Raw genomic sequence first — 20,545 nt, 5'->3', positions numbered from 1 at the left:
CAGATCTTAAGTAGTTTCAAGTAACAATGGCCTTGTCCGAAATCTAGCTTTTCTACTACTTAGTTATACTGCATACCATTTAGAATGTGCTGCTTAGTATTAAACTAATGCAGTACGCAACTAATATTAACATACTATGCTCATCCATGCCTCTAAGGTGTCATCCAATGATCAATTGTGTTGAATCCCGCCATTCTGCTGCTGTCTGTTCACACTACTATGCTTTATTTTGGCCAGGTCGCAGTTGCAAATGAGAACTTGTTCTCAACTAGCCTACCTGGTTAAATAAAGGTGATATAAAAAATAAATAAAAAATTTCTGATTATCAGCTGTTGTCAAAAACATGTAGGTTGCAACATACATTTACTTTCTTCAATAGAGTGCAGCGAATTCTACTAGATAAAAAAACTGAATGAGTATGACATCCTGGTATTTAAAGCTTACTACAATTCTGAAATTTCACATACTGTATAACGTTCTATTTTCGTATACTCAAAATGCCTACTATTTAGAATGCTAGAATGGGTATTCGGACACGGCCCATGAAAAAAATGTTCCTGTTAGGGGAGAAGGAACAGAGTCTAGATGAGCCAATGGCTCAGATGAGGAAGATATAGCTAGGACCAGAAGACACCTCTGCTTTCAGACAACCCTCATTGGCACAAATGAAACCCTATTCAATATAGTGTGCTACTTTTGATCAAGGCCCATTCTGTTAAATTAGCTTAAGCTTGAAGTAATGGACCAGGCACATACAGATGTTAGCTGTATAATGAATTGTGCTTTTGTATCACCTGCTGACCGAGAGGAAAGATTGTTGTAACACGCAGAATTGAATAAGTAATCAATCATTGCAGTTATGGATGAAGTCTCTAACCAATTACTACTATATAGAACTTGTAAAATGTTTTTGAATGATGTTGAATGAGGCCCAACATTTCTCTGCATGACTAACCTGCCTTCACTGTATCTGCTCCATGTTTAGCTCTGGTCCAGAGCCTTACCTGCGGTGGGAGCCTTGATGGCTCAAGCTGCACGTAACGATCTGGACCAGAGCTACTCTATGTCATACTCTTAGCTGTTTAAACTGATATATAGATGTAACTGAAACTTTCTCTACTGAAACTCTACCGACTGATTCTCTATACACACTTTGTTTCAATCAATGGAGGAAGGGAAAGACCATCCTCCTCAGTGAATTTCAGAAAAATATAAACAGTGGAAAATGTCAAATGTAATCATTTTAATATAAAACTATACTAAATATATTCATGTCGCCAAATAATTCATTTAAAGCACTGTATCCTCAACTATGTCCACAGTAGCCTCAACAGCACCATGGTGTAGCCAGAGGACAGCTAGTTTCCATCCTTCTCTGGGTACATTGACTTCAATACAGAACCTAGGAGTCTCGTGGTTCTCACTCCCTTCCATAGACTTACAGTTATTATGACAACTTCCAGAGGACTTCCTCCAACCTATCAGAGATCTTGCAGCATGAACTGAAATGTTGTCCACCCAATTAAAGGATCAGAGAATGAATCTAGTACTGAAAGCATAAGCTACAGCTGAAGTCGGGAAAATATACATACACCTTAGCCAAATACATTTAAACTCAGTTTTTCACAATTCCTGACATTTAATCCAAGTAAATATTTTCTGTCTTAGATTAGTTAGGATCACCACTTTATTTTAAGAATGTGAAATGTCAGAATAATAGTAGAGAGAATGATTTATTTCAGCTTTTATTTCTTTCATCACATTCCCAGTGGGTCAGAAGTTGACATACACTCAATTAGTATTTGGTAGCATTGCCTTTAAATTGTTTAACTTGGGTCAAACGTTTCAAGTAGACTTCCACAAGTTTCCCACAATAAGTTGGGGGAATTTTGGGCCATTCCTCCTGACAGAGCTTGTGTAACTGACTCAGGTTTGCAGGCCTACTTGCTTACACAAGGTTTTTAAGTTCTTTGTGTTCTTTTTAAGGCTTTGTGATGGCCACTCCAATACCTTGAATTTGTTGTCCTTAAGCCGTTTGCCACAACTTTGGAAGTATGCCTGGGGTCAGTGTCCATTTGGAAGACTCATTTGCAACCAAGCCTTAACTTCCTGTCATGTCTTGAGATGTTGCTTCAATATAGGCCTATAGAACATGAACTTTAAACCTGTCTTAGAGTACAGAGAACATTCATGGCTTGTGGTCCTGGGAGTATACAATGGAGCTAAAATACCTTTATAATAGCTGATGAAGCTAATTGTATTTTCCCTGATGTCACTTATGTAACTGTACCAATCTGTTTTCAATTTACTCAAATCATTTTCACTTTTAATGGGGTTAAACAAAGATATTTAAATGAGATAATTCCACCTGGTGGCAATGAATGGAACAATGGGAAAAACACATTCTAGAAATAATATTCAATTGTCCACATGAGAGTTATAAGGTAACATGAGTAAATTACATCAGTTATCATTCAGCTGATGCAATCCCGTCAAAAGGGACATATTACATATATGGTTTGAACCCCCATCATCAGGGGTATTTGTGGACCAGAGGCAAGAGTGTTACCTCTTCACCAGATTCTAGAACTATCTCGACCTCTCAGTTCGTTCATTTCCGTGACCTTCTCATCAACTACGGTGGACACCACCTCCTCCTCCACAATCACCCTCACACACTTCTTTATGTGGGGGTAATACGCTGTGGCAAAACCGAAAAAGAATGAATGAATGGTGTGTATTATGGGTAACAACACTTGAAACTTTCATTGATTCATTTGTTTTGTTAATTATTCTCCTGCTTGCTCACCTTCCACCACTTCCTGGACTTGTTGTACTTCTTGGACCTTCTCGACCACGATCACCTTCCTGACCTCCTGTCAAAGAAATTATCAGTCTAGACGGATCATTTCTTTGTCAGTGGGAAAACGTACAAAATCCGCAGGGGATCAAATACTTTTTCCCCTCACTGTATAGATTACCAGATGTTGGCAATCTCTATACATATACATACTTCTACAGCAGGTTCCACTTTCAGAGGTACGTGTTTTACAATCAGGAGAAATGTCTGAATTCCTTCTATGGAGTCTCACTGGGGTGTAATAAAATGTATTTAATTTTTATATTAGTAGAGGAGCAGTATACCCTGTCGCAAACATCCGCCCATAACTCACTGATAGTCAAATAAAGGACCTTTTCCCAGATTATTTTCAAAGGAGTAAAGGAGGAGCCCACATTCTCAGAAAGGACTCTATAGATATAGTAGATTTTGCCTTTGATGGATTGTGGCATGGCAAGAAGGGTCTCAACTTTATTCAGCTGAGCTCTAAACCTCCCCTTGGAAGTGACTGTGTCTAGTTTGAAGATAATAAAAACATTGTGGCAGATTGAATTCGCTGCAGAGCTCTTGAAAGGATTTCAGTGTGGTTGTGTTCTGATGAAACAGGTCTGAAAAGGTCCTGATCCCTAGAGTATGCCAAAGATGAAAGTTGGTATCACTCAGGGCTTTTGGCAAGTCTGGGTTGCATACAACAGGCGAGTGAGAGCATATCAGGGAGGAAATGCCAATGTATTTCTCACAGTCCTTCCATGCTAGTAGGGTGTTGTAAATCACAAAGGTTTGGGGTATGTTGCCCCCTTCACTAAAGTTATTAATGAATATACACTAATTGATCTTAGAGGCCCAATCCTGTTGTTCATTGCACCTATCTGAATCGACATTGAATCTTGTCTGTTTGTGATCCAAACTTTGGTTGGTTGTTTTGAAAAAAAAGCGACTGGAAGATAGCATGGGAGCATCTGAAATAAATAGTTCAATCTAGGGAGGATATTCGTACGAATAACATTGATTCTTCCAACTAAGCTAATTGTAATTCAATCCAGGAGTGGGAGATTATTTTCCTTGAAAAGGCAGTTCAGATCTGGTGTTACAAAGATTCCAAGGTATTTTCTGTCATTGGAACGGGCAGAGTGTCTTCATAGAGCTGCTGAGTGGAAGATTGAGAGGGCGAACAATGGATTTGTTCAAATGTATTTTATATCCTGAAAATGTACCTAGCATTATGTCTAAAATGGGAGGGTTGGATATGTAGAGCAAGACATCATCCGCATAGAGTGAACTCTTGTGCTGAAGACCGCCTGCAGAAACCCCCATGATACTTGGATGGATTGCTCCTTAGCAACTCTGTCAAAGGCTCTGCCCCCAACAAGTAGAGCAGGTGGGACAGCAAGAATGCTTGTATTGTGCCACGTCCCAAAGGGAATCTGTCAGAGTTCAGACCGTTAGTAGACACCATGGCATTTGGATGACAATATAGTCACTTAATCCATTTAATAAAGTTTGGGCCCATATTGAACTTTTCTAAGACTGAGAACAGAAATCTCCACTCCATCCTGTTTAACTCTTTCAGTAATCTATGTGAGAGTAGGTCTTATGGTCATTGTAGTAGTAGGTATAGTCCATAGATGAGCTTTTAGTCTCTCTCCAGATATCGATCAGTCCCATGTCTTTAGTAAGAGAGTTCAACATCTTTGCCGATCTAGGGTTTGTGGTGGGGACTTGAGATGATTTGTCCAGAGTTGAGTTGAGGGTACAATTCTAATCTCCAGCTAGCATTCCAAAGAAAACACAATGCTCATTGAACAGGGTTATTATGTTCAACATGAAATCATGAGTATCTGTGTTAGGGGCAAATATATTTAAGAAAGTAATTGGTTACCCAAACAATGACCCAGTTATTATATCTCCCCTCTGAATCAGATGTGTTTTTGTCAAATATGAATGAAACATGCTTATGGATAAGTATGACTGTGCCTCTACTGTTAGATTTGAAAGATGAGATATATACCTGTCCCACCCAAGCTCTGCAGAGTTTAGCATGTTCCACCCAAGCTCTGCAGAGTTTAGCATGTTCCACCCAAGCTCTGCAGAGTTTAGCATGTTCCACCCAAGCTCTGCAGAGTTTAGCATGTTCCACCCAAGCTCTGCAGAGTTTAGCATGTTCCACCCAAGCTCTGCAGAGTTTAGCATGTTCCACCTAAGCTCTGCAGAGTTTAGCATGTTCCACCTAAGCTCTGCAGAGTTTAGCATGTTCCACCTAAGCTCTGCAGAGTTTAGCATGTTCGGCATGGAGTGTCTCTTGTAATAGAGCAATGTCTGCCTTTTCCTTTTTGAGAGCGCATCGTATTGTATGTTTACACACTCTCTTTGATTAATAAAAACTGTCCAAGCTCACACACTAATTCTTAAAACCAAGTTAGAGGAGTCTGTAGTTGGATTGTTACAGTTGTGAAAACCATTCTGATGTTATTTGAATTCAGGGAAAATGAGCTGCTGTGTAAGCACTGCAAGGCAGGTTAGACTGAATTGAGCCCTGCCTCTTTCCATGTAATGATGATGAATGAGTTTTACCTTGTCAGAGCATGAACAGACATATCCCCAGGGACTTTTCACATTAACAAAAACCATTAGTGATGAATAGCACACAGATACAGTGCCTTTAGAAAGTATTCACACCCCTTCACTTATTCCACATATTGTTGTGTTACAGCCTGAATTCAAAATGAATAAAATAATAATAATCTCACCCATATACACACAATACCCCATAATGACAAAGTGAAAAGTAGTTTTTAGAAATGTTTGCACGTTTATTGAAAATGAAATACGGAAATATCTCATTTACATAAGTATTCACACCCTGAGTGTTAGATGTTAGATGTTAGAATCACCTTTGGCAGTGATTACAACTGTACGTCTCTAAAAGCTGTACACACCTGGACAGTACAATATTTGCACATTATTATTTTAAAAATTCTTCATGCTCTGTCAAGTTAGATTTTCAAGACTATTTAAGTCAACTGTAACTAGGCCACTCAGGAACATTCAATGACATCTTGGTAAGCAACTCCAGTGTATATTTTTCCTTGTGTTTTAGGTTATTGTCCTGCTGAAAGGTGAATTTGTCTCCCAGTGTCTGTCGGAAAGCAGAATGAACAAGCTTTTACCCTAGGAATTTGCTATATTCCGTTTTTTTCATCCCAAAAAAACTCTCTAGTCCTTGCCGATGACAAGCATACCCATAACATGATGCAGCCACCACCATGCTTGAATATATGAAGAGTGGTAGTCAGTGATCTGTTGTGTTGGATTTGCCCCAAACATAATGCTTTGTATTCAGAACCTAAAGTACATTTCTTTGCCAATTTGTTTTCCAGTTTTACTTTAGTGCCTTGTTGCAAACAGGATGCATGTTTTGGAATATTTGTATAATGTACACGCTTACTTCTTTTCACTCTGTCATTTAGGTTAGTATTGTGGAGTAACTACACAACCATTAAACTCTGTACATTAGTTAAAGTCACTATTATCCTTGTGGTGAAATCCCTGAGTGGTTTCCTTAGGAAGGACGCCTGTATCTTTGTAGTAACTGGGTGTATTGATACACCATCCAAAGAGTAATTAATAACTTCACCATGCTCAAAAGGATATTCAATGTCTGCTTTTTACCCATCTACCAATAGGTGCCCTTCTATGCAAGAATTGGAAAACCTCCCTGTGGTTGAGTCTGTGTTTGAAATTCACTGCTTGACTTAGGGACCTTACAGATAATTCTGTGTGTGGAGTACAGAGATGAGGTATTCATTCCAAAATGATTTTAAACACTATTATTGCACACAGAGTGAGTCCATGCAACTTATTATGTGACTTGTTAAGCACATTTTTACTCATGAACTTATTTAGGCTTGCCATAACAAAGGGGTTGAATACTTATTGAATCAAGACATTATCGTTTTTCAATGTCAATTCATTTGTAAAAATGTCTTAAAGCATAATTCCACTTTCAGGTTATGGGGTATTTTTAGTAGGCCAGTGACACAAAATCTAAATTGTATCAATTTTAGACTCAGGCTGTAACACAACAAAATGTGGGAAAAAACCAAGGGATGTGAATACTTTCTGAAGGGTTAGAGTTACCTCTAAGCCACAAAAGTACAAATCATTCATACACAGACCCACAAGACAACATAATGAATGATACACATGCCCCGCTATGTAAACTCATCCCCATCAAGACTTCACTGTGGCTATCCTCAAACCACCACCTATTGAAACCACAAATCTCACCCATTCAGCCAATAGACTGTATATTAAACAAACACTTCACTTCATGGCCTCTATGTATTCTCTGGTGACCCTAAAGGTTAAAAGGGAGTGTTTGACTCAAATCTTCTTTCGCACCGTGTGACCAGAGGTATTTCCAGGGAAACCAAGACACCATCGCGTGCCAGGCAATCACTTGGCAGGCATTCTGCTATTTCTACTGTTTTCTTTGGTTCTATTATCACCGGTAGAGATATATATGTTCTGCCTCGATTAGGTAAGAAGGCAACTAAAGCGAAAGGGTGAGTGCTAATTGTGTTTGGCCTACGTGCAATTCCTTTCAAATGTCAGTTGGAATGCCCGTGTGTCTGGGCTTTTATGATAAATCAGTTGTAGAGGGGAGTGGTATACCTCATTTACTGGAAGTTACACCAGTAAAATGAGAATAACGTGGTTGTGTTGGTTTGGAATGACGTTTCCCCCCATTCAGTTAAGGTAAAGCTAATTAGTTGGTTGTATAAGGTGTAGCAAGATAGAAACAGAAGAGGGACACGTCACAGACGTGGCCAGCACCGTTTGGAGGCCTGGAGATGGAAGGACATTAACCAAATGGATGTCTTTCTAATATAGGACATCAACACTATTGTGCTTTTTTTGCTTTAATGATGATCCTTTTGATTTCCCTTTCATTTTCAGTTTCTCCTTAACTCTCCCTTCCAGACCTACATCTCAAAACTGAAAGAACAACATCTCACACCGCACCTCAATTACACAGAATTTCATAACTACTTTCAACCCCGTCTTCCTAGGAAAGACCCCCCCATAAGCATTCTCAATGTCGTTGGAGTGCCAGAAACATTTCCTCCCTGATAAATCAAATCAAATCAAATTTTATTTGTCACATACACATGGTTAGCAGATGTTAATGCGAGTGTAGCGAAATGCTTGCCTCACTCGCCTGTTGTATGCAACCCAGACTTGCCAAAAGCCCTGAGTGATACCAACTTTCATCTTTGGCATACTCTAGGGATCAGGACCTTTTCAGACCTGTTTCATCAGAACACAACCACACTGAAATCCTTTCAAGAGCTCTGCAGTGAATTCAATCTGCCAATATGAAACTAACCTTCCAGTTTTCTATATAAATTAGTTGATACTTTACATTACTGTGAAGTGCACAATGAACATAACCACCAGGTCCATGTTGAACAATGAACCATCTTGACCTTTATCGTTTCCTATTTCCATAACAGCATATCAAATCAAATCAAATCTTATTTGTGACATACACCTGGTTAGCAGGTGTTAATGCGAGTGTAGCGAAATGCTTGTGCTTCTAGTTCCGACCGTGCAGTAATTTCTAACAAGTAATCTAACCTAACAATTTCACAACAACTACCTCACACACACAAGTGGAAAGGAATGAATAAGAATATCTACATACAAATATGTGAATGAGTGATGGCCGAACGGCATAGGCAAGATGCAGTAGATGGTACAGAGTACAGTATATACAAATGAGATGAGTAATGTAGGGTATGTAAACATTATATAAAGTGGCATTGTTTAAAGTGGTTAGTGATACATTTATTACATCCATTCTTTTCATTATTAAAGTGGCTAGAGATGAGTCAGTATGTTGGCAGCAGCCACTCAATGTTAGTGGTGGCTGTTTAACAGTCTGATGGCCTTGAGATAGAGGCTGTTTTTTCAGTCTCTCGGCCCCCGCTTTGATGCACCTGTACTGACCTCGTCTTCTGGATGATAGCGGGGTGAACAGGCAGTGGCTCGGGTGGTTGTTGTCCTTGACAATCGTTTTGGCTTTCCTGTGACGTCGGGTGTTGTAGGTGTCCTGGAGGGCAGGTAGTTTGCCCTCTCTGTGATGCGATGTGCAGACCTCACTACCCTCTGGAGAGCCTTACGGTTGTGGGTAGAGCAGTTGCAATACCAGGCGGTAATACAGCCCGACAGGATGCTCTCGATTGTGCATCTGTAAAAGTTTGTGAGTGTTTTTGGTGACAAGCCTAATTTCTTCAGCCTCCTGAGGTTGAAGAGGCACTGCTGCGCCTTCTTCACGACGCTGTCTGTGTGGGTGGACCATTTCAGTTTGTCTGTGATGTGTACGCCAAGGAACTTAAATCTTTTCACCTTCTCCACTACGGTCCTGTCGATGTGGATAGGAAGCTGCTCCCGCTGCTGTTTCCTGAAATCCACGATCATCTCCTTTGTTTTGTTGACATTGAGTGTGAGGTTATTTTCCTGACACCACACTCCGAGGGCACTCACCTCCTCCCTGTAGGCCGTCTTGTCATTGTTGGTAATCAAGCCTACCACTGTAGTGTCGTCTGCAAACTTGATGATTGAGTTGGAGGCGTACATGGCCACATAGTCATGAACAGGGAGTACAGGAGAGGGCTGAGAACGCACCTTTGTGAGGCGCCAGTGTTGAGGATCAGCGGGGTGGAGATGTTGTTACCTACCCTCACCACCTGCGGGGCAGCCCGTTAGAATGTCCAGGACCCAGTTGCACAGGGCGGGGTCGAGACCCAGGGTCCTGAGCTTAATGACGAGTTTGGAGGGTACTATGGTGTTAAATGCTGAGCTGTAGTTGATGAACAGCATTCTTACATATTCCTCTTGTCCAGATGGGTTAGGGCAGTGTGCAGTGAGATTGCAATTGCGTCGTCTGTGGACCTATTGGGGCGGCAAGCAAATTGGAAAGCACTTCATGATGACGGAAGTGAGTGCTACGGTGCGATAGTCATTTTGCTCAGTTACCTTCACTTTCTTGGGAACAGGAACAATGGTGGCCCTCTTGAAGCATGTGCGAACAGCAGACTGGGATAGGGATTGATTGAATATGTCCATGAACACACCAGCCAGCTGGTCTGCGCATGCCCTGAGGACGTGGCTGGGGATGCCGTCTGGGCCGGCAGCCTTGCGAGGGTTAAGACGTTTAAATGTTTTACTCATGTGGGCTGCAGTGAAGGAGAGCCCGTAGGTTTTGGTAGTGGGCCATGTCAGTGGCACTGTGTTGTCCTCAAAGCGAGCAAATAAGTTGTTTAGTTTGTCTGGGAGCAAGACATCCTGGTCCGTGACGGGGCTGGTTTTCTTTTTGTAATCCGTGATTGACTGTATACCCTGCCACATACCTCTCGTGTCTGAGCTGTTGAATTGCGACACTACTTTGTCTCTATACTGACGCTTAGTTTGTTTGATTGCCTTGTGGAGGGAATAGCTACACTGTTTGTATGCGGTCATGTTTCCGGCCACTTTGCCCTGATTAAAAGCCGTGGTTCTCGCTTTCAGTTTTGCGCGAATGCTGCCATCAATCCACGGTTTTTGGTTGAGGATTGTTTTAAAAGACGCTGTGGTTACAACATCACCGATGCACTTGCTAATAAACTCGCTCACCGAATCAGCGTATTTATCAATGTTATTGTCTGACGCTATACGGAACATATCCCAGTCCACGTGATCGAAGCAATCTTGAAGCGTGGAATCCGATTGGTTGGATCAGCGTTGAATAGACCTGAGCATGGGCGCTTCCTGTTTTAGTTTCTGTCTATAGGCTGGGAGCAACAAAATGGAGTCGTGGTCAGATTTTCCAAAAGTAGGGCAGGGGAGGGCTTTATATGCGTCGTGGAAGTTAGAATAACAATGATGCAGGGTTTTGCCAGCCCGGGTTGCACATTCGATATGCTGATAAAATTTAGGGAGTCTTGTTTTCAGATTAGCCTTGTTAAAATCCCCAGCTACAATAAATGCAGCCTCAGGATATGTGGTTTCCAGTTTACATAGAGTCAAATGAAGTTCTTTCAGGGCCGTCAATGTGTCTGATTGGGGCGGGATATACACGACTGTGATTATGATCGAAGAGAATTCTCTTGGTAGATAATGCGGTCGGCATTTGATTGTAAGGAATTCTAGGTCAGGTGAACAAAAGGACTTGAGTTCCTGTATGTTGTTATGATCACACCACATCTCGTTGATCATAAGGCATACACCCCCACCCTTCTTCTTACCAGAGAGATGTTTGTTTCTGTCGGCGCGATGCGTGAAGAAGCCAGGTAGCTGTACCGACTCTGATGACGTATCCCGAGTGAGCCATGCTTCCGTGAAACAAAGAAAATTACAATCTCTGAAATTTGCGAGTAGAATGCTCGGGAGCGGTGCGCGATGTGCCCGTCTACGGAGCCTGACCAGAAGACCGCTCCATCTACCCCTTCTGCGGCACTGTTGTTTTCGGTCGCCGGCTGGGATCTGATCAATTATCCTGAGTGGTGGACCAAACAGAGGATCCGCTTCGGGAAAGTCGTATTCCTGGTCGTAATGTTGGTGAGTTGACGTTGCTCTTATATCCAATAGCATATCACTTTGGCTGTGGTATCCTTACAACAATTCGTGTTTTTTAAATCATATGGATTTAAAAAAATACACAGCTTCTAAATGTTACACAAGCCTTCGCTTTGGCTCCCTCTCCTGTCCAGCTCAGGCATTTCGGCATCACCGGCCTAGCTGCTGTCGAACCTACTGCTGGCAAACGGCCTTCACTCATCAATCCCGGACTTGTCTTGTCATTATTACACACACCTGATTCCAATCCCCACTCTATCACTGTATATATACTCCGTCTGCCATTTGTCTTTGTCGGTCATTGTAAATGTTACTTGTTTTCCTGAGAGGAAACTCTCCTACAATTTCCTGAGTACTTTATATTTTGCACTTTGGGTTCGTCCTGTGCCTTTTGATAAGGAAGATATATTTAGAGCACAACAGCGTTTGGGTTTCGACAGGCTTTGATCTATGGTGCTTAAACAAATTAAGTAGTTATAAACCTGCAACTGCATCCTGCCTACTCCTCTCTACAACAGTGACACTAAAGACTTTATTATATACAGAAGTTACTTCTTAACAAAAATCTATAGGTAAACAACTCTGTTGTTCCCAGTCAAAGATGGAGGATGTACGTCATCATACACTGTCCACTTAAACCTTCCCCATCGGTTGTTTAGGTTATGCTTTCATGATCAGTCATTATAATTTTACAACTAGGTCTATATTAAGAACATCAGTAATGATATGGTGCCTTTGTGTTTCAAATGTGTTTCTAAGTGATGCACCACTTGCAACTTTTTCTATGGCCTTTCTAATTGTTGATCTATGGGTTTTACTGCATGTCAATGCAAGTGGAAGTTAGAGTTGGTGGACCTTGGCCTTCGATACAGGTGTTATGACAGGGTTGTAGACTTCTGTAACAACAACCACTATTGAATATCTGAGTTATACTTTATTGTCTCTCATTTCCAGGTGAACGATTAGAATATTGATGCGCCCCATTCTGGCACCAAGCATCCATTACGCACGGAGTTTCCATCGTTTTTTTTTCAATCAATCAAGGGTTCCATCTTGGACATTGTTATCAGATATTGCTCTTTTACCATATTGGCTACATAGACCTTTGTCTATAAAAGACCTGACATGGACAACTGGCAATATCATTCGCACTTGCCGACTTCGTTCTGTACAGACTGTTACATACAGTCACCTCTCACTTTCACACAAAAAATAGCTTTTTACATTCCCTACTTCTAATAATCTAAAGCTATATTGTAAGAAAACTCTTATTCTGCGTCCAGGCATGGCAATGAGAGGATTGTTGGTGTGCGTCCTCATGGCAGCGCTGGTGAGGGTTAGTTTGACATCACCTGTATCCAAGTTGGATGGCAACAGCAAACAGGGTGGGATACTGCCACAGCTACTGGCCAGGAGGGAGGCGGTGAGGAATGCTGCGGAGAACATGGTTAGGACGGCGCAAGACACTCAAACGAGCATGGCACGGATGGAGAGGATGGCGCACTTGTCGGAGGACCAGCGCGAGTTCATGTCCAAGCAAATCATGCAGGCCATCTCAGGTAAGTGGTGGTGTCGAGTCAAGTGCGTGAGTGAGAGATGCGGCAAATGTGAAGTGTATAGTTGTTTGCTTGAGCACTTTAAATGCACATTGAACTTTTCTGTTTGGTTCATATAGGTTTGTATTGTTCGCAGAGATGAACGAGTGTCCGGACCGGGACTACCAAGGATGGGTAGACTTTGGACGGCGGAGTGCAGAGTAGAGATGTATCACTCGCCAAATGAGGAACGTCTGCCTGCACTGGTGTTACTCAGGAAGCCATCCCTACTTGAAATTTTCATTGGCTTATGTCATGAGTTTTGATTTTTATCCAAGTGTCAAAATAAACATGTTTGCAGTATATGTCTACGGAACTTTCTTGATTTAATTTAGGACATAGGCCGGACACAGAACTAACTGTTCTTTTTAGTCTAGGACCAGGCTTAATGTGTCTGGGGAATTCGGCCCTTAGAGTAGAAAAAGATCACGCATGCACGTGTGGCTGATGGAAATACAATGTACTTTTTAATGTACATGTGGTACAATATATACAGACATTCATCTCAGTGATCATAATATAGAATTCAGCACAGAGTAGTCCATTTCAACATCTGAAATATATGTAGTGCTGTTTGGTTCATTTTCTTCTGAATTCAAATTGTCATCATTTGCTATCATTTTCCCTTTTGATATGCAGTATCCTACGGCCTTTTATCTACAATTGATTGTCCAGACAGCTGAAAGAGCATCCAAAAAAAGCATGCAGTCCACGATCACTTGATCATCGTTTTTTCATACAACTCACTTTCATTATTCCTGATGACATGAATTACATTTGTACCAACAACACTTTAGTTTAAGCTCTGATAACACAGATCCAGCACATAGACTAGTGCCGAGACCTTTTACAGTCACTTTCTGTTGTCTTTGATACAGCATGGTAGACCACCTGAATGCTTTGGTGAGATTCGACTAAATACAAAAGTTTACAATAATTGACAGCATTTCAAAGTAAAGCGTTTTACAATGACTTGCAGCAGGTGATGATGTGTGATGCCATGTAAACACACAGTACTGCGAGTGCTAAATGAGGACTTTTGAGTAAAGAGCAGAGTAGTATAACTCAGGGAATGTCAATAATGTCACAAACGTTCAGGAAGTAAAGTCAGTGTATCAATCTTTCTACCATTCTGGAATGGGGAGTGATTGAAGTGCTTGTGGTTTTACCACAGTAAAGTCAATGTGGTTAATACCCACAAATGCTTCATTTTCTAATAGCAGCTAATATGCAAAAGGACATTCTGAATTCCAGTGCATCTGTGGATGACAAACTGGTCCGTTTGGTGGTGGTTCTTAAATAACGATACCTTGAATCTTTCCCAAAGTAATGAAAAGGTCATGTGATTGTATTTGATGGTAAAAAAAAATATATATATAAAAAGCATAGCGGGGGGGGGGGGGGGCTTAAAAAAAAAGTGTAAAACCATCCGACACCCACGAAACACAAGTATAAAAAAGAAACGCATGTTTTTCTTTTATGTTCATCTTTTTATCTTTAAAAAAATAATAATAATTGCGCGTGTTCAAGCCAGCCGGACTGGTGATCAGGTGATTCTCCTGAGAATGATCATGACATCACACATCGTCGTGGAGACCTAGTATATACAATACATGAGTCCATTACAAAAAGAAGAGTGACTGTACACGTAACAGAAACTCAATGTATGGCTCTATGGTTCTCCCGAGGTTCCATTTTAAGATGTATTGCTGTGGGCCCGAAACACAAAATGTCGGTGCAGTGGCATAGCCAGCATGTGGATTGAAGTCAATGAGGATTAAGGAGGAAGGGGAGAAGGAGTTTTCCCAGTCTTTCTCAGACTCTTTGTGGATGTCTGTATTGTCAGATTGCTTTTCTCTCCTCTTCATTCTCTCTTCAGTCCACCACGCCTCGCGCTGCCACCTTGTGAAGTCCCAGACTCCTCAGCTTCTCTACCAGGTTGAAGCTGAAAATGTTAATTCTCCCTTCTTCCTCCATAATGCACGTTCCTCCACCCTGCTCTTCCTCTGCCGTTGTGGGCGTGTGTGGGGTGTGTGTGGGGTCAATTGGTGGTAAGGGTAGGGGAGGGTGGAGGCAGAGATTCCCTGCTCCTCCAGCAGCTTCAGGAGTCCCAGTGATAGAGGAGGTGCTGGGGTGGAGGTGGAGTGGTGGCCACCACCCTGGCTAGGGTCCAAGGTCAGCACACAGTGCTGCTGATTGGAAGAGGAGGGCGACGTGGGACTCAGATGCTCACAGCTCCCACGAGCGGACAGGCTGCGAGAGCAAAGGCTGTATATACAGGACAAGAGAAAAATACCAATCAGACACAGGAGTTCTGTTAAATACAATAAATACATAGCGAGAAGCTTAGGAGCATTAGTAACAGTGCAGCATTAGTTAAGAGTGGTTAGTCAGTTTAGTTGCTCCCAGTGATGGATTACACCTGTAAGGGTGGGTTAGAGATTGTGTTAGTCAGTTAGTTAGTCAGCCTGAGAACTGAAAAGAGGATTTCTGTTGGCTCATTCAGTTTACCTGGAAGAATCTGGAAGGGATCAGGAACTGTTAAGATGAGCACAGGGGCCATGGTGTCCAAGATAGCATGCCAAGCAAGTGTGTGACATGTTGCTTACGAAGTAGATTCAAGATAATGGACCACATCCTTAATAGAGAAGCAGGCATTAAAGATGTTGGAATGGGAGACCTGTGTGTATTAAAGTTTGAGTTACGTGTGAATCTTAATTTAGGATTTGACCCCAATAATCGAATACTACACCTCAAAGTCATTTAAATAGACACAAGAACATCCATTTGTTTTATGCATAGAAGGTTGAAGCATTGTCGAAGCTGCGAGTGCATTCATTCACGTTACTTTGTAGTGGTGTTTGTTTAAGGCTCTAGCGTGGGGTATGATCAATAGTTTTGCTTCCGGGTTGGGTGGGGTCAGAGTTAGAAGGGGCATGGTTTAGAAAAGTTAGTGGATTACATATGGGATTTTCCTGCATCATTCCCACTCTGTCCGTGCCTGTTGGCTCTTACTTTGCCTAGGAAGCCCCCTTTAGAGCTGGAGAAAGTGCTTGGACCAGCGTTTCCTACCACTGAGGGGAGAGACATGGGGTAAGGAGAGACGGATTGAGTAAGGGAGGAGAGAAGGACTGCTATACACACAAAGTAGCAAGGTACCTTTGAGGAGAAAAATGGGGCAGAAAAGCTGCTGTTTTGAGAGTGGTGTAGTCTTTTGTCGTCATATTGTAAATTACATTACACGTCATTACCAGTATTCATTGTCACCATAAATACGCTCTAAGTAAATACCAGACAAAAAACATGTCACTTTATGCACTTGACTGTATGCTGCTTTCTTGGCCAGGTCTCCCTCTAAAAAAATATCTTAACGGCCTTCCTGGTTAAAAAGAACAAACATCAAATAAAATGTGAAACCGGACTGTAAAATAAAGTATAACCAATGAATAGGTGTGTGTGAGGGACTCGCAGATCTTACCTGGTGGAGAAGGAGGGGAGCAGGAGGGATGGGTGGTGGCGCCGACAGGTGGTGACGGTGTGGGTGGGAGGGGTCTGGGGTAGGTTGGGGCCAGAGGATGGAGGAGTGACTGTGGGTGATGGACACACTTAACACAACTACACACAAAAACACACAAAGCTACTCACAATGGATGAGGAAAATCCCAGAGCCACCCACCACACGACACAGATGGGAGAATGTATGATATACAACGACAGTATGAGTTGGAATGACAAACTGTTTAGTAACATCACACCTACCACACAGGTGAACTTAGGGGGATATGGACCACAGTAGACATGTTATCCAAATAGAAGGTTCCAGTGTCAATGCCTGATCGTTCTCCCTTACCCAATCTGACGGACCTAAAGAGTTCCGTCGGAGGGAGAAGGGAGAATGATCAGATTTCCACACCAGACTAGATGGACCAGAGGAATGAGTGTGTAATGTGTGTGTATGTGTGAGTGTTTTCGCTCACAATTGAGACCCTATCAACCGTATCTACTAAATTCAACTAAACACTACCCTGTGGCCTCTTTTCTTACCAATGGTTCCGTGGGCTCCGGCAGCCAGGCCATGGGAGAGCTGTAATAGGTCAGGCTCGTCCTCCTCCAGGTCATTGAGGCTGTAGACGTGTTGGAGGTCGATCTCCAGCTCCCGGAAGTCTTTGGTGAGGACCCCCGGGCGAGGGTGCAGGATACCTCCCAGGTTGGGCTTGGCCAGCTGCTGCCAGTGGTGCAGGGTCACTGAGCCTGGGGTGCAGAGGAAGTGTGATATAGTTAACATTGTTGCATGTTGGGAATAACACATTTGTTTATGTAATAACCTGTATTTCTCTAATCATGCATATTTTCCAGATTGAAAGAAGGAAATAATTGTAAAGAGTGTCTAATTTCAGCTATGAAGTCTACATTCATAGTTTCACTTGAAACTGGGTCCATCAACCTTAGGCAAGTTACCGTAAAACTAACAGTTGAGTTACCGCTAAGAACACACAGGGTCTCCCCGTCCCTCCTCACCTTCCAGGGGCTTGACAATCTGCAGGCGGTCAGGTAGGTAGGAGCGCGAGCCACCCGATCCGGCCGAGGAGTGCAGCGAGCTGCCATTGGAGTAGTTGGTGCCTGTTGACGCCACCGAGCTGGACACCAGGCTGTCGTTGGGCGTAAGGAACCCGCTGGAGCCCAGCTCGCCCACCCCCCCACCCTTCTCGCTGCACCGCTGGCAGGCGGCGGCCAGGGCGTGGAGTTTGCGTTCACGCTCCACCTCAAAGAAGGGGCGCTCTGAGGCATGGCTCTGCTGGCGGTCAGATAAACAGCGGAGGGCGGCTTCAAGGTCCTGGCCTCCAGGCATGCCCGGCATACCCAGACGCTTAGGGCCACTCACACTGAGATCAGAGAGAAATAAAGGAAGGTTAATGATATACTGCACACTGTTAATGCACAAACACTCAGAGCAGAGGAGGTAGGATAGGTTTTGAATACAAATACACTGCTGTTATTAGTACACATAGACCAGAGAAATATAATATATATATGTATGTTTGAACATGTATGAAGGACAGTCCATTAATATACTATGGAAAAGCATTTCACTGTTAGTCTACGCCTGTTGTCTGTGAAGTATGTGACAAATACAAATTAATTTTAAAAGTAAATACTCTGTGTGTCTGAGGTCTGTAGACTCTATGAGAGTTAATGTGATTCACACATATACCCATAAATACCCATGTACACTCCCGGTCAAAAGTTTTAGAATGCCTAATCATGTAGTAACCAAATAAAGTGCTAAACAAATCAAAATATATATATTTTTTGAGCTTTTTCAATTAGGCACCCTTTGCCTTGGTGACAGCTTTGCACACTCTTGGCATTCTCTCAACCAGCTTCATCAGGTAGTCACCTGGAATGCATTTCAAATAACAGGTGTGCCTTCTTAAAAGTTAATTTGTGGAATTTCTTTCCTTTAATGTGTTTGAGCCAAGCAGTAGTCTTCTGAAAAGGTAGGGGGGTATACAGAAGATAGCCCTATTTGGTAAAAGACCAAGCCCTATTTGGTAAAAGACCAAGTCCATATTATGGCAAGAACAGCTCAAATAAGCAAGGAGACACGACAGTCATTATTTCATGCTATTTAATAGTTTATGTCTTCACTATTATTCTACAATGTAGAAAATAAATTTAAAATAAAGAAAAACCCTTGAATGAGTAGGTGTTCTAAAACCTTTGACCGGGAGTGTATATTTACACACGGTTGCCAGTCTCACCTGCTGTCCTCAGTGTGTGCCACCTCTGCCAGTCTCGATACGGCACTAGGTGGTTTGTCCTCCAAGGTGAGGCTGGCGCTGTCTGAGCCGTAGTAGCTGGTACGGGGGGTGGAGGCACGGCTGGAGCGCAGCGACACAGGGCTGGAGCCGGGCACCTGGCCGGGGGAGTGGCACCGCGACCGCAGCCTCGACGCTTGGTTCACCACCTTCACCGTCTCAAACACACGCCACGGGTGATTCCTTTGACAACCATAGATAAACCATATAGATTAGTGGTGGTGACAAAGTGCCTGGTAGTAAGTCTAACATTGTCAGTGTATTTCTGCTTGAAAATTCGATCTCCTTTAGTGTAATTCTGGAAACATTTCAAACATTGTACTTGACTTATTCTATATTATTCATCAACAGATGTGCTTTGTTATGTCATGCTGTCTTTGTTCAATCAAACATACTTGATAACACTTCACCTCTGGCACATAACTGACATACCGGCATTGTCATTCAACTGAGCTTAACAGGTTGGAAAAAGCACATTGTCCCCGGTGTTTTATGTTTTCAGAGTGACATCATCACTCACTTGTACTCGGAGGGGGCGGGGACGTCCAGGCCCTTGCGGAAGGTGCCCTCAATCTCCGCTGCCAAGGAGTCCATGGGGAACACGGCTGATAGGGAGCTGTAGCGCTGCACCGTGCTGTTGGGCAGGCTCTTGTTGCGCAGGTTCTTAATGTCCTCTCTGGCCTCCCGTAGCATGTCCTCACACTCTGAGTACTTGTCCTGCAGGTAGTTTAGCTGCAGCCAGGGAGTGCCAGAGGTCAGTTAGATACACACTGCTACTGTGGTTATTTACACGCTTCAAATCATTGCATTAACAATAAGGGGGAAAAGCCAAAAACAGACCATAGATTTGTGTTAAAGAGCAACTTTATCCTAATAGTTCTACATAGCTCATTGGAGGGTAATGGATTGTTGGGAGAGTGTGGAGGGCGTGTCTTACCTCTGATTTGAGCTGTGATTGGCTCTCCCGTGAGGCACTCAGGTGCTGGGTCAGCTCTTCGTTGTCAGTGGTGAGCTAGAGGAACAGAGTGGAGAGTTAATACCATGATCGTATCAGTGACACTGTTTACCAACTTGATACTGTAGATTCCAACTTCAGTGCACATGTAAATATTTAATGTACTCCCTTATAGAAGTGTTCGGTGTGGGTGAGTCTTGAGTCTTTTGTCCTTGTGGAACCTCAAGGCATGAGAGGAGTGCCATATCAACTCTGTGTGTGTCCGTGCACTGCATGTGTGTGTGTGTGTGTGTGTGTGTGTGTGTGTGTGTGTGTGTGTGTGTGTGTGTGTGTGTGTGTGTGTGTGTGTGTGTGTGTGTGTGTGTGTGTGTGTGTGTGTGTGTGTGTGTGTGTGTGTGTGTGTGTGTGTGTGCGTGCGTGTCTGGGTATGCATTTAGGTGTGTGTATGCCTTTGCCTCGTTGGGTCTGTGATCACTCACCCTTTTGCACCGTGCCTGCAGGTCGACTATTTGTGCGAGCAGGGAGCTGATCTCCTCCTGCTGCCTGAGGGTGTCCTCCACCTTACGGGCCAACTCATCAGACAGGTCCACCACCTGCTTATTCACAGAGGCTGGGGGAGGGAGGGGGGGAGGGAGAACAAAAATAAAAAGAGGGAGAGAAGACGATAGAGAGAGAAAAAGAGGGAGAGAGACAGAGCGGGTTAGTATGAATACACAGT

At 42.9% G+C, this 20,545-nt stretch overlaps 2 protein-coding genes across 13 annotated transcripts in view; one reads left to right on the top strand and one right to left on the bottom strand.

Moving 5' to 3' along the window:
• Positions 1-20,545, bottom strand: part of LOC124002879 (trafficking kinesin-binding protein 1-like) — a 68,278-nt gene that overhangs the window by 10,804 nt on the left and 36,929 nt on the right. For 5 of the 11 annotated variants that reach the window (XM_046310666.1, XM_046310667.1, XM_046310668.1 and 2 more), the window contains 8 exons: positions 20,307-20,437; positions 19,810-19,884; positions 19,393-19,604; positions 18,816-19,055; positions 17,572-17,936; positions 17,098-17,304; positions 16,532-16,640; positions 13,499-15,321 (listed from right to left, as the gene is read on the bottom strand). In XM_046310666.1, the coding sequence (XP_046166622.1) occupies positions 14,985-15,321; positions 16,532-16,640; positions 17,098-17,304; positions 17,572-17,936; positions 18,816-19,055; positions 19,393-19,604; positions 19,810-19,884; positions 20,307-20,437 (1,676 nt within the window). In that variant the 3' untranslated portion in view covers positions 13,499-14,984. The other 6 variants (XM_046310671.1, XM_046310673.1, XR_006833147.1 and 3 more) reach the window with 6 other exon arrangements.
• On the top strand, positions 12,612-13,356 carry LOC124002880 (cholecystokinin-like). 2 transcript variants are annotated; one of them, XM_046310677.1, is made up of 2 exons: positions 12,612-13,017; positions 13,151-13,356. In XM_046310677.1, the coding sequence occupies exons 1-2, from the start codon at positions 12,744-12,746 to the stop codon at positions 13,216-13,218; spliced, it is 342 nt and encodes a 113-aa protein (XP_046166633.1). In that variant the 5' UTR covers positions 12,612-12,743; the 3' UTR covers positions 13,219-13,356. The 2 variants fall into 2 exon arrangements, with proteins under 2 accessions (XP_046166633.1, XP_046166634.1); XM_046310678.1 differs by having other exon boundaries at positions 13,134-13,356.

Source organism: Oncorhynchus gorbuscha, linkage group LG18 (genome assembly GCF_021184085.1).
Source record: "Oncorhynchus gorbuscha isolate QuinsamMale2020 ecotype Even-year linkage group LG18, OgorEven_v1.0, whole genome shotgun sequence".
Classification (NCBI taxonomy): domain Eukaryota; kingdom Metazoa; phylum Chordata; class Actinopteri; order Salmoniformes; family Salmonidae; genus Oncorhynchus; species Oncorhynchus gorbuscha.
Note: the sequence above shows the minus strand (reverse complement) of the source record. Positions and strands in the feature narration are given on the sequence as shown.

What these genes read in the sequence shown, in the direction of transcription:
- LOC124002880 (XM_046310677.1), top strand. Translation starts at nt 12,744, where the DNA reads ATGGCAATGAGAGGATTGTTGGTGTGCGTCCTCATGGCAGCGCTGGTG. An exon ending in AATCATGCAGGCCATCTCAG is followed by an intron (nt 13,018 to 13,150) that starts GTAAGTGGTGGT and finishes TATTGTTCGCAG; the next exon opens with AGATGAACGAGTGTCCGGAC.